This window comes from Bos grunniens, chromosome 20 (assembly GCF_055505025.1).
Source record: "Bos grunniens cultivar Pamir isolate PY7600 chromosome 20, Bosgru_T2T1.0, whole genome shotgun sequence".
NCBI classification, from domain to species: domain Eukaryota; kingdom Metazoa; phylum Chordata; class Mammalia; order Artiodactyla; family Bovidae; genus Bos; species Bos grunniens.
The window spans coordinates 54,828,828-54,842,657 of NC_141184.1; the positions used below are offsets into that span (position 1 = coordinate 54,828,828).

Here is a 13,830-nt window from a genome sequence, read left to right on the forward strand (position 1 = left end):
GGGAGGCACGCTCTGCGCAGGCGCGCGGCGCCCCGCCTCCCCAGCGTCGGCTCTTGGGCGGGCGGCGCGGGCCCTCCCACTCTCCCCCGCGCCGCCGCACCGCCCCGGCCCTCGCTTCACCCCGACGCCCCGGCGTGCGCGTCCTCCCGCCGGCCTGCAGGCCCGGGGCCTCTGCCTGCTAGCCCGCCGCTGCTCCTCGCGGCCCCGGCTCGCGTTCACGCTGTCGCCCGGGCCGGCGCGGCCGCGGGCAACCGCTCCCCCTCCCACACCTACCCCGCCCCCTCCCCGCCTTTTCCGCCCTCCGGTCCCCCTCCCTCGGCCCGCCGCCGCTGCTCCAGATGAGGTGATGGCAACGGCCAACTTCGGCAAGATCCAGATCGGGATTTACGTGGAGATCAAGCGGAGCGATGGTGAGCCTCGCCGCCGCCCCTGCCGTCCGGCCCGGCTGTCGGCTGTGCGCGGCGGAGACGCGGGCGCCGGCCGCCTCATTGATTGCTCCGCCGGGCTGTGGGGGCGGGAAGGCGGCGGCCGCGGCGCTTTTGTGTGTGGCGTGTGTGCGAGTGAGGCCAGCTTGGGGTCCGCCCCGGGTGCCGCTGCAGTGCCGAACCGGGGAGGGGCCCTGCGGGGGCCTGGGCCGGGGGGAGGCCGACGGGGAAGGGTCCCGGGGTCTCCGGTTGTCTTCGGGTGGGTGCGCCGGAGGGTCCCGGGTCGGGGGGCCCCCCGCTCCTCCCCCGCGATCTCCATCCTCCCCGGGGACCCCCGCCCGGGGACGGCAGGCTCCGATAGGATTGACCCAGCCTCGCGGCTCACCCCGGCCTTTTCATTTTCCGGCCTCATCTCTGAGGGGATGGGGGGTGGGGAGAGCGTGAAGACCAGAGATTTCAGCATTTAGGGAACCGACTACTGGTCCGAGGCCAAGGTGGGAGAGAAAGGCCAACCCCATTGGTTTAAGCTGTTTGGTTGTCAGGTTTCTTCGTCTTTCATTTCTCGAGCATGCCTCTTTCTTTTTTGCCAGTCCCTTCCTTGGAAGAAGGATGGGGAGCCTGTGGTGCTCAGCCATGAATAAGGGTGGGGGAGCAAAGGGAAGAAGTATTCGATAAGCTTCTCAAAGGTGATGAGACTGAAAGGGAAGGAGCAGGATGATCCTTGTCTGTGCGAGGCACTCCTGAGAGGGTGGGGGTGGACGACCGGATGTTGATATTCTCACACCCTCCTGAGAGGTAACCGAGAGAAAAGTGTAAGACGAGGTGGAGGCACATGCCTAATTAAAATTATAAAGAGAGAAAAAGCCCTAGGCTTGTGTCTCTTTCTATAGGTTTCTCTTGGGGAAAATGTTTTACGCCCCTAGCCAGCCAGGATTGGAAGTCATTTATATTGTAAAGGAGAAAACGCATGGAGGCGGGTAAAATTATGTTTCAGTCCAAACATTGAACGAAGTAGAGGTGTGTAATACCGAGAGGCGTGCGGTGTATCTAATCCTGTGCCTTTAGGTTATGGCTTATTATCGTTTAGCCTAGTCAATGGTAACTGTCGCCGTCTCATCTACAGCCTCTACCGAGAGGCTTCTACAGGTTTGATCAAGTTATGTGAAGCTTAGATTGACTGCCTTGTTTATCTGTGATAACATATATTGGAAGACCCTGTGCAGCTAATGATTTTTTTCCCTTTCCTTATATCTGACATAATTTGTGTCAACATTATTATGCAGTATGTGAAAAGATAAATTATAACACATTGAGCTTTAGAAGTTACCCATAACACTAGCGGGGAAGAGATGTCTCTTACTTTGGTTGGGGTTTCTTCATATTTTCTCATTGCTTTCCTTAGGCTGTGCTGTTACTGTAATTTCATTTTTAGGTAAATGCAGGTTCACTGTATACTAGTAAAAGTAGGGTTTATATATATTATTTAAAATTTGGGGGAGAAGCAATAAAATGTGTGAGTTCTTTACATTCTTAGACTTTTAACTGTGATTGTAGGTTTAACTACAGAATTTATCAGAAAAAGTATCATGATACTTGAAAGGTTTGGTTAATTTTATGTTTTCTAGGCTAACATCTTTTTAAATGTGTCAGACTGCAGACAGTTTTGGTTTTTGGGGGGATTCTAGGATATTCTTTATTTAGTACTATATTTAGTACTCTTTCTGCCTTCATCTTCTGCCTATACCAGAAACCCAGACATCTAAGAGCTTTGTGTTCTTACATAAGTGCTAGTAACCTAAAATCATATTTCAAAGCAGTTTGCCCTGGAGAAATAATGGAAATCATTACAGTGTATTTCATCTTAACTTACAGTCATGTATGTATTTATGCTCCTCAGGTGCATAGTAGAGTTGAAGGTAACAGATAAGCAGAGAACTTAAGGAAATGATCATTTGCATTGGGTAGTGGTGTTTCACAGTAGAAATTGATGTCTGGGAGACTCACCGAAAGCCTTCCCTTTTTCACTTTAAAGAAGCTGTTTTGTTTCCGCCCATTTCTATGGTCTGTCTATTTGGATAAAACACTAGTGATCTTTGTAACAAATAAACTTTGTAGTTGGATGAGCACTAACGTAATGCCTGAGACAGAGGAAACCACATGAGTGAAGAGGGGTGTTCTAGACTGCTGTTCACTGGTGATTTTGATGTTTCTCTGCATGCTTGCTAAGTGGTGATCCTTGTCCTTGTTTCTGAGCATGCTTCTCCCATCCGCGATGCTCATATATAAAAAAAAAAAATTTCTAGGTAATTAATGTGGACTTGTTAGTATCTTTCAACACCCTGCTCAAAACTAATTCCCAGTATGTTTTCACTAATTACTAAAACTGGATGGCCAGTCAGTCACTGGATTCCTAAGTCATTAGGAGACTCATGAGACAGCATATTTCCTCAAGTATTAATGTTTGGGTACATTTTTCTTAATATTATGTTTTCAGACTGCACCAGAGAAGGGGTGGTATGGAGAATGCTATTGATAGATGGCAGACTGCCCACTCCCACTTCAGCCACAGCCTGGGCATTACAGGATTTTAAATTCCCAGAATTCATCTGCTCCTCGATGAGTTCGTTGCATATAGTTTTTGAGTGAATCACTCATTATTGGACTTAGTTTTCTAATGTTGTTTTGATTAATCATTACGACAAAATCTTACCTGGAAGGAAAACAGTTCCATCTATGCTTATCCTGTGCTGCTGCTGCTTTATTCTGCTCCCCACCCCCACCCTACTGCCTCATTCAGGCCTCTTAGTTCAAGATTCCCAGTGTTCATTGAAATTGAGTGATCTAGAAAAGGCTTACTGACTGTTTTGGTATTCTAAGATTAAAAGTGACAGAGGTTAGGCTTGGACTCCTAAGATTATTCCTACCCATAGGAAATAACCTGGCATGAGATTGGACTGGTTTGTGGAAATGAACACTCAATGTTTGTTTTCTTGCATGTGTCTTTCTATTATCTTTCTGATTCAGTTTCTTTTTGAATCTAATGACTCTAAAAACTGCAATCTTAACTGTTGTGTAGCTAGGTAGTCTTCATTAGGAGACCTCACACACACAAAACTGTATTGTTAAATTATTTCTTGTTTGTTCTACAGTAGCTTTGACTATCCTTTGGAGGCTGGGGGAATGATGAGAAATGTTTTGCATATTTGGAAGCTGCAGCCACGATGGAATTACTCTTCGAGGTGTCTTAGTCACGTAATTGATAAATGTGATCTGAAGAGACTCATGCACTATTTCAACCAGACAGATCCTTGGAGATAATCAAGTTCTCATTTTTTAAAGATGTGGAAATTGAGTCCCAAGTCACTGTAAGTGACTTGTCTAGATTCATACAGTGGAAGCCAAGAGCCTGGCTTAATGTAGCCTAGAAACCAAACTATCAACTGTGACAGGAAAGGAAGAATTCTCTATTCCAGTTGAGAAGTCGGAAATTGCTTCTCACTCATGGGAAAGCCATTGGAGAGCAGCGTTAGAGAGCCCAGTTGGAATGATCCGGTAAAAAGTGTTGTGGTATGTTTACTAGGTCACAAAACTCAAAAATTGTGAGAGGAAAAAATACATCTGTTTCTTAATTAAACAGTGAAAAGAGTGCTTTAATTAAGCATCTGAAATCCAGAGGAAAGATTTCAAAGGACCCATCAGGAATCTTGGAGTTTAGGGCAGGCCATCTTAGAAAAGATTTTAGTAACCTAATTCACTACCTGTTTTGCCACATTTATTCTTCTGCTCATTTACTTTTCCCTGTCATTAGACAGGCTTTTAGAGAATGGACTGTGAATTTAGTTAATAAAAATGAACCACATAGCAGTATAGTTCCTTTTGGTACAGTTATGTGATTTTGATTATGGAGTGAGTGGAATGGAGGGAATTGTGGATTCAGTTCAGGTCAATTCAGTCGCTCAGGCATGTCTGACTCTTTGCGACCCAGTGGACTCCAGTACGCCAGGCTTCCCCATCCATCACCAACTCCTGGAGCTTACTCAAACTCATGTCCATCAAGTCGGTGATGCCATCCAACCGTCTTATCCTCTGTTGTTCCCTTCTTCTGCCTTCAATCTTTCCCAGCATCAGGGTCTTTTAGTGAGTCAGTTCTTCACATCAGGTAGCCAAAGTATTGGAGTTTCAGCTTCAGCACCAGTCCTTCCAGTGAATATTCAGGACTGATATCCTTTAGGATGGACTGGTTGGATCTCCTTGCAGTCCAAGGGGCTCTCAAGAGTCTTCTCCAACACCACAGTTCAAAAGCATCAATTCTTTGGTGTTCAGCTTTCCTTATGTCCAACTCTTATATCCATACATGACTACTGAAAAAACCATAGCTTTGACTAGACAGATCTTTGTTGGCAAAGTAATGTCTCTGCTTTTTAATATGCTCTCTAGATTGATCATAGCTTTCCTTCCAAGGAGCAAGGATCTTTTAATTTCATGGCTGCAGTCACCATCTACAATGATTTTGGAGCCCCCCAAAATAAAGTCTCTCACTGTATCCATTGTTTCCCCATCTATTTGCCATGAAGTAATGGGACCAGATGCCATGATCTTGGTTTTCTGAATGTTGAGTTTTAAGCCAACTTTCTCACTCTCCTCTTCACTTTCATCAAGAGGCTCTTTAGTTCTTCGCTTTTTGTCATAAGGGTGGTGTCATCTGCATATCTGAGGTTATTGTGATTTCTCCTGGCAGTCTTGATTCCAGCTTGTGCTTCATCCAGCCTGGCATTTCACATAATGTAATAAGTTAAATAAGCAGGGTGACAATATACAGCCTTGATGTACTGCTTTCCCTGTTTGGGACCAGTCTGTTGTTCCATGTCCAGTTCTAACTGTTGCTTCTTGACCTGCATACAGATTTCTCAGGAGGCAGGTCAGGTGGTCTGGTGTTCCCATCTCTTTAAGAATTTTTCACAGTTTGTTGTGATCCACACAGTCAAAGGCGTTGGCATTGTCAATAAAGCAAAATTGTGGATTAATGATTTCTTTTTACATGGTGATCAGCGTGATGTTGGTTATATATTTTAGGTCTTCATAATTTTTCAAATAGGTTATCTACCTGGGTCCTCCTAGAAACCCTGTGAGGTAAGTAGGGTAATTGGGTGGCAGATTCATTGCTTTATAGGTGAAGAATCTGAGGTTGGAGAACTTGGCAAGATCATATGGTTAATAAAGAGGCTTGACTTGGACCAAAACCTGAGTCCTTTTGCTCCCAGCTCACTTTAGATGCTGGCAAATGTTTGCTGATGATAGTATGAAGTTAATCACTTTTTATTTTTTGAGATATAAAAGCCTCTTTAGCTTTAGATAACCTACAATTAGTAATGTTGCTTAAATTTGCCCAACTAGTGAGATCAAATTGATTTGTCATATTGTATTAACTATAAATGTTAAGATTCTTGAATCTAAGGTTTTAAAGCCCCTTTTCAATAGTCTGTCACTTGTTGCTTCCAGAACTACCACAGAAAGAAATCTATATTCTTTGCCTAGTCACTTGAATTTTGTGACAAAAATTTTCCAACTGTGGGGAAAGGCTATTTGTTGTTAATGCGTGATAATTTTTTAAAATATCTAGAGAAAATAGCAAAGAGCCAATTAAGCTCATTTCCATACTTGTAGGAAGAAGGTACAAGTATGGAAAATCCAGACCAAGATTCCCTTGAGAGATATCCAGACCCATTCTTTCTAGTCACAAATAATACTTGTCATTAATATTACACTTATCTTTTGCAAAGCTTAATTCTTAGAATTAACCACCCACTTTGCTTTTAACACCTCTGTCCTGTAACTTGAAGTAATCTTTTAAGGTGTTTGTTTTGAGGTTGTAGTTTTGAGCTTGAGAATAGATACAGTTTTTAAATCCTGGGTAAAACTAGTTTTTCACTCTTGTGGTCCAGTTGTGGAGCAAATATAGGAGGATTGCCCTTCTGTCACACACTAACTCTTGTAATTAAAATAGTACTAATATTGTTATAGTGTCTAAGTGAAAATAGATGTTAGAACCTCACCATATTAAGCATTTAAGTGCTTAATTACACATAGTGGATGCTGTGACATATACTGTGTGTATGAGAACTAAATACAAATTGCTGATCATGGGATATGTCTAGTGAAAGCTTACACAAACTGAAATGGAGTATCGTTTCATCGTTGGTTAACCTTTCATTTAACTTTTTGCTACTATCTCCCAAGGGTAAAGGCTTCCCAAGTGGCACTAGTGGTAAAGAATCCCCCTGCTAATGCAGGAGATGTAAGAGACGTGGGTTTGATCCCTGTGTTGGGAAGATCCTGTGGAGGAGAAAATGGCAACCCACTCCAGTATTGCCTAGAAAATTCCGTGGACAGAGGAGCCTGGCTGGCTACAGTCCATGGGGCACTCAGACATGACTGAGCAACTGAGCACATGCACACTCAAGATTAAAATGAGGGGAGGAGTGTCCCTTCTAAAAATTGTGCTTCTAAATCTAGTACTGGCCTTTCCCATTTGGAGTATTGCGTATTTTTCTCTGTACCTACTGCAATCAGCTTGCTGTTCAAATGGGCTTTTACTAGAGTGAGAGAGTATTTTTGTGTATAGACCTTAAGTGATTATGCCATATCACAAAATAATGTGATCTCATAATTCTTTGTTTCCTTATTACAGAGTTAATTAAATATACCTTTAAATACTTTATTTATTTATTTTTGGCTGTGCTGGGTCTTCGTTGCTGCTAGATGTGGCCAATGGGAGCGACTCTAGTGGTGATTCTCTCGTTGCGGAGCACAGGCTCTAGGGCACGCGGACTTCAGTAGTGCAGCAGGTGGGCTCAGTCGTTGGAACTCACGGGCTCTGGAGCCCAGGCTCAGTAGTTGTGGCACGCTAGCTTAGTTGTTCTGTGGCGTGTGGGAGCTTCCTGAATCAGGGAGCAAACCCGTGTTTCCTGCATTGGCAGGCAATTTCTTTACCACTGACCCATCAGGGAAGCCCGAAATATGCCTTTGTTCATAGTTGCATATAAGGCATTCTGATAGGTGTTGAAGTTCCTGCCCTCAGAAACAAGTGATTTTTACGTAGTATGATGAGTTCTGATAGAACTGTGCTATTCTGTGTGTACATCATTGCCACTTACCTTTTCCGATACAGATTCTTAGATTATACTGTCTAAGTTATGAGCCTTCTGAATGGAAAATATCTGTCATCCAGGATGCTGCCCCTTTTGCATCCTCTGCCCATTACAGTATCCATTATCTCACATGGCATGCTTCCCTGATGAACCGGTATATTCACTCTCAGAATTCTTCTTAAAATACAGCACCACCAGTCCTGGTAGCCCTTGTCAGTCAGTTGAAATTGGCATTGTTATTCTTAGCCTATTTTCTGTTCTCTAATATTCATTTGAATTTTTTTTTTTTTTTTTTTTTTAGCCGAGAGCAGGTTTCCCTCACAACCACCTCTTCCCGGGCGCCAGGCGCTGCAGCGAGCGACAAGGAACACGGACGTCTGAAATTTTTACTTTATACCTTTTAATCTTTGTTTTGATGCCTAAAGGAGTGAAGTTTATTCCATTTTAAATTTCTGGCAGACCAGTCCCTGGCAGCAGGTTCCTCTCTGGATATCCTATGTTGGGATGCTTGTAAACACAGGGACCACGGAAGCAGATAGAGCCAGCTGCCGGTTCTTCTGTGTGAGAACAGCCTCCTCACATGATGTGGCCAAGGGCCTGTAAGAATCAGCCATGTCCCAGGGCTGTGTTTTACTTACTTTCGAAGACTTTGTCTCCAGGTTTTTTTTAAATTGGTTTTTGGCATTAATTTTAACCAGATTTCACCTAAATAGGATTTTTTTAAAGGAAAGTTTGGATCAGGATGGGACATTCTTGCGGTAAAAATTTGTCCAGTGTTTATACTATGAATGACCCTTTGATTAGAGCTCTTGGCCAGGAGCTCCCTACTCAGCCTCATCCAGATAGCTATGTCTTCCATACTGCCACTTAAGTGTTGTTTCTTAAAAAGTGAATCCATGTGTTATTCTTGATATCTGAAGGGGTTTAACGTTTGTGCCTTTTATAATTCTTTTGTTTTGCTAAGTGTATAATATCCAGTATCTTATTTGACTTTTGTGACATCCCTATAATGTATACAGTATCTTCCCCATTTTACAAAAGTGAAACCCTACACTTGAGTGTATAAACTACTGTAAAGTGCTTAAGCCTCATGATGGACTATTTTAGATATTCACATTATATGCGTTGGTCAAGGCTATGTAGTAAGTGTATTTTAGGGATGTGGATATGTTTAGGGAGCATAAATGTTACGGGAGTTCTGTTTCTAGCCTGGGTAGAGTTAATGTAGTGGTTCATGGCCCTGATTGCTTATTAAAATCACATGTAGGGCTTTGGAAAAAACAACCAAATATAAACAACTCCCCACCTGTCACCACCAGTATCTGGGTACTTTGCCCAGAGATTCTGTTTTAATTGGTCTGATATGAAGCCAGGGCCTCAGTATTTAAGACAACTACACTGGTGAAACAGCTTTATGCACATTGATGATTCTAGTATACACCCAGAGTTATGATCCATTATGTTAGAAAAAGTAGCATTTTCTAACAGTGATCTGACAAGACCTCATGGCAAGTGAAGTTAAAATGATGGAAGATGACCAGTAGACTGTCTTGGGGGGAATGAGGGATTCCAGGCACATGGCACCACATGTGAGTTGGAAGTGGAGGACTGTCAGGTAAAGGGCATTTAAACCTGGCATAGCAGGGCTTCCCCGGTGGCTCAGTGGTAAAGAATCAGCCTGCCAATGCAGGAGACATGGGTTCGATCCCTGGTCCGGGAAGATCCCCTGGAGAAGGAAATGGCAGCCCACTCCAGTATACTTGCCTGGGAATCACAATGGACAGAGGAGCCTGGCAAGCTACAGTCCATGCGGGTCACAAAGAGTCGGACGTGACTTAGCAACTGAACTGCTGAACAATGAGAAGGTGATAGATGAGGAGAGGAAAAAGGAGGAGTAATCTGGGGCACCTTATTAAAGACTTGGCAACAAAGGTAAGGTAATGCATCTTGGAATTAACTGCTAGGACACTTGGAAACTACTGTAGGACTTAATCTCCTAAGAGCAGTAATAGGCAGCTAGTGATTAGTGATAGATTAGAGGGGGAGAAGTACTGAAAATGGAACTAGCAAGGCTAGGATTGCATCAGTCGAGGAGGGTAGGCAATGATTAAGAAACAGGTGAGATACAGAATACTGGAAAAAGAGTTGATGCTGTATGCATATATCACTTGTGCCGAGTAAAGGGCAGATGTGTTGAAAAGAATGGACTTAGCGTTTGAAAAGTCTGAGTGTGGGTTATAAAATCTCTTCAGTCTGTTTAATCAAGCTAATCCTATTCATGAATACAGCATAGAGAACTGTAGAGCCAGTGTACAGTGTGCTATCAGAGAGCATCCAGCTCGGGTGTTCATAGTTTTGCCACTAGTGTTTTAAAAGTGAGTGGGTCTAAGGTTTGAGTCACTTCCAGTAAATGTTTATATGGAGATCAGGAATTTACTTAAGCTATCACTGCTTTGCCTACTTAAGACTCAGTTATAGTGTATTAGCCAAGACCCTCTTAGAATTCCTAGAAGGGAATGGAAAGGAAAAACCGTACTTAAAGGATCTGGCTTTGGCTCTTTAAGGGGTGGAGTGTTTTGATTCTTAAAATGCAGCTGCTCTCCTTTACTTTTCCTTTGCTCTTATTTTTGGCCTATTTTTTTCTGCCCTGACTTTTGCCTTCCGTTTTCATCCTCAAGATTCTGAATGTCATTTCAGCATTTAGAATCTCTTAGCTACTATTTGCAGTTTAGGAGTTAAAAATCGGTTTTTCAGTAGTCGTGTATGGATGTCAAAGTTGGACCGTCAAGAAGGATGAGTGCCGAAGAATTGATGCTTTCGAATTGTGATGCTGGAGAAGACTCTTGAGAGTCCCTTGGACAGCAAAATCAAACCAGTCAATCCTAAAGGAAATCAACCCTGAATATTCATTGGAAGGACTGATGCTGAGGCTGAAGCTCCAATACTTTGGCCACCTCCTGCAAAGAGCTGACTCACTGGAAGAGACCCTGATGCTGGGAAAGATTGAGGGCATGAGGAGAAGGGGGCAACAGAGGATGAGATGGTTGGGTGGCATCACTGACTCAGTGGAGACAGTGATGGACAGGGAATCCCGGTGTGCTGCAGTACGTGGGGTGGCAGAGAGTTGGACACAACTCAGCAACTGAACAACAACAAAGCAAAGGATGAGTAGACAGAACCCAGTGGATTTTTGGGGCAGTAAAATTATTCCTTATGATTTTGAAATGGTGGTTACATGTTGTAAATTTGTCAAAACTCAAGATACGATACCAAAAGTGAACTCTAGTGTAAAATATGTACTTTGAATAGTAATGATGTGCCGGTGTACGTTCATTGATTGTAACAAGTGTTCGCAGTGTGGGATGTTGACATTATATAGGAGGCTATGCGTATGTGCGGGCAAAGGATATATGGAAGATTTCTGTACCTTCTGACCAGTTTCGAAAACTACTGCTCTTAAAACTGCTTTTAAAGGAGGGAGGTGGATGCAAGCTTTAGGGGTGATGAATGACAAGGGTTTATACATTTTAAGAATAAGAACCCAATAGGGTTGTTTTTGCTCTTCATTTTTTGTTATCTTTAGTCTGTTGGCCAATATGAGAGACTTGGGGTTTGCTGACAGAATTTTTAAGTGAGCTGTAGTGCAATGAGAGGATTCAGATAATGCTTACCAGCTTCAGCTCCATCTCTTTACTTTGGCCCACAGACATTTTGAGTTATAATTCAAATACTATAACAAATGTCCAAGTAGTGTACTAGAAGCTTCTTCCTTGAAATTGGCCAAGGTCTAGTTTAAATAAGAGTTTACCTGTTCTAGTTAAACTTTAGGTAATTCGTGTTCTTAAGATATACATATGAAATCTAATTATGTGTCATCCTGTGAAAGCTTCGGAGAAGGCAGTGGCACCCCACTCCAGTACACTTGCCTGGAAAATCCCATGGATGGAGGAGCCTGGTGGGCTGCAGTCCATGGGGTTGATAGGAGTCAGACGAGACTGAGCAACTTCACTTTCTCTTTTCACTTTCATGCATTGGAGAAGGAAATGGCACCCCACTCCAGTGTTCTTGCCTGGAGAATCCCAGGGACAGGGGAGCCTGGTGTGCTGCCATCTGTGGGGTCACACAGAGTCGGACACGACTGAAGTGACTTAGCATAGCATAGCATAGCATGAAAGCTTAGTTGGGAGTGTAAATAGCATTGCATTTTGGAAGGTGAGGAACATGGTATTTTTAAGCCTGAAGTTTACTATGGACAGCCTAAAGAGAAATGGATATAGTGATTTACCTAAATGGTTCTTAGGAAATTGGAACAAATTTGAAACCCTGATTAATGAAGTAAGTCTTAAAATTTAAGCACAGACAGCTCTCTAATGAAATACTGCTATCGGTCAAAACTTGCTTGTTTTTCTGTAGTGAGGAAATTGACTTGTCCAAGGTCATACATAAAGTAGCAGAAATGGCACCCCACTCCAGTACTCTTGCCTGGGAAATCCCATGGACAGAGGAGCCTGGGAGGCTACAGTCCATGGGTTGCAAAGAGTTGGACACGACTGAGCGACTTCACGTTCACTTTATGGCTTCCCAGGTGGTGCTAATATTGAGGAATCTGCCTGCCACTGCGGGAGACACAAGAGACACAGGTTTCATCCCTGGGTTGTGAAGATCCCGTGGAGCAGGGTATGATAACATACTCCAGTATTCTTGCCTGGAAAATTCCATGGGTAGAGGAGCCTGATGGGCTACAGTCCATGGGGTTGCAAAGAGTCGGACACAACTGAAGCAACGTAGCACATACTTCATTAAAAAAAAACAAACTAAAAATCTCATTCCTGTGCGTATGTCCAGAAAAGATGAAAACTAATTCAAAAAGGTAGATGCACCCCAATGTTCATAGCAGCACTGTTTATAATAGTCAAGATGTGGATAAGTGTCCATCAACAGGTGAATGGTTAAAGATGTGTGTGTGTGTGCATGCACAAAAAGAATATTACTCAGCCATAAAAAAAGAATGAAGTATTGCCACTTGCAGCAACTTGGATGAACCTAGAAACTACCATACTGGGGAATTCCTGGCGATCCAGTGGTTAGGACTTGGCATTTCCAGTACAGTGGTCCAGTTCAATCCCTGGTCAGGGAACTAAGATCACACAAGCCATGAGGTTTGGCCAAAAAGAAAGAAGGAAATTATCACACTAAGCGAAGTAAGTCAGACAGAGAAAGACATGTTATATCACTATATGTGGACTTTAAAAAATAATACAAATGAACTTATTTATAGGACAGAAACAGACTCATAGACATAGAAAAAACTTGTTACCAAAGAGGAAGTTAGGGGAGAGATAAATTAGGAGTATGGGATTAACAGATACATGCCACTATATATAAAATAGATAAACAACAAGGATTTGCTGTATAACACAGGAAACTATATTCAGTGTCTTATAATAACCTAAAAATGGAAAAGAATCTGAAAAAGAATGTGTATAACTGAATCACTTTGCTGTACACCTGAAACTAACACAGTATTGTAAATCAGCTATAGTGCAATTGAAAAATTCTTGGTGTAAAACTAAAAACCCTCCCTGCTCTTTTGGGTTTAATTTTTTTTTTTTTGTCATATTTTTTTTTTTTAATTTTATTTTATTTTTAAACTTTACAATATTGTATTAGTTTTGCCAAATATCGAAATGAATCCGCCACATGGGTTTAATTAAGAGCCATTTCTTAACTAAAGTAAAAGTAAATAAAACTTATTTTCTTCCTACCCCTCATACCTTTCCTTCTTAATTTACGAAGATGCATCTTTCACTCTCGTTTCTAACTGTTGGTGTTCTTCAGGGCTTGGTCCTAACACTGCAGTACTTGCACACTATTCTCTCTGGGTGAACTTAACGCTCCTCCTCACCTCAGACTAGCTGAAGACCTGTACTATTTGTATGTCTAATGTGTTACTGATTATTTCCACTTGGATAGCTCATAAATACCACAAATCCAGCATGTCCAAAATTGAACCTATTACCTGTTCCCCAGATCTGTTTGTTCAGTATCTCTTATCACTTTCATTCACCCTGTTGCCCCAGTCAGAAACCTAGCTATCTTTCTTGACTCCTAGTTCTCTCTTAACCTCCTGTCCTATCATCAGGTTCTCTTGATTTAACTGCTTAAGTGCTTCTTCAGTCCATACACTTTTTTCCCCAACCCTGTACTATACTTTGGTCAGGCTAGCATTATGTCTCATCTGCCACAAATTCATAACC

General features: G+C 42.6%; 1 protein-coding gene across 23 annotated transcripts in view; it reads left to right on the forward strand.

Moving 5' to 3' along the window:
• The first annotated feature begins 336 nt into the window (after positions 1-336).
• The window catches only part of KIF2A (kinesin family member 2A), a 71,364-nt gene continuing 57,870 nt past the window's right edge, over positions 337-13,830 (forward strand). For 15 of the 23 annotated variants that reach the window (XR_015148844.1, XR_015148845.1, XM_086361872.1 and 12 more), the window contains exon 1: positions 337-410. Coding sequence is in view for 8 of the 23 variants with exons in the window: in XM_086361868.1 (XP_086217994.1) it covers positions 347-410 (64 nt within the window). In the remaining 15 variants the exon portion in view is untranslated. Of the gene's footprint in view, positions 411-8,543; positions 9,506-13,830 lie in introns of those variants that run through there. The other 8 variants (XM_086361883.1, XM_086361878.1, XM_086361887.1 and 5 more) reach the window with 4 other exon arrangements.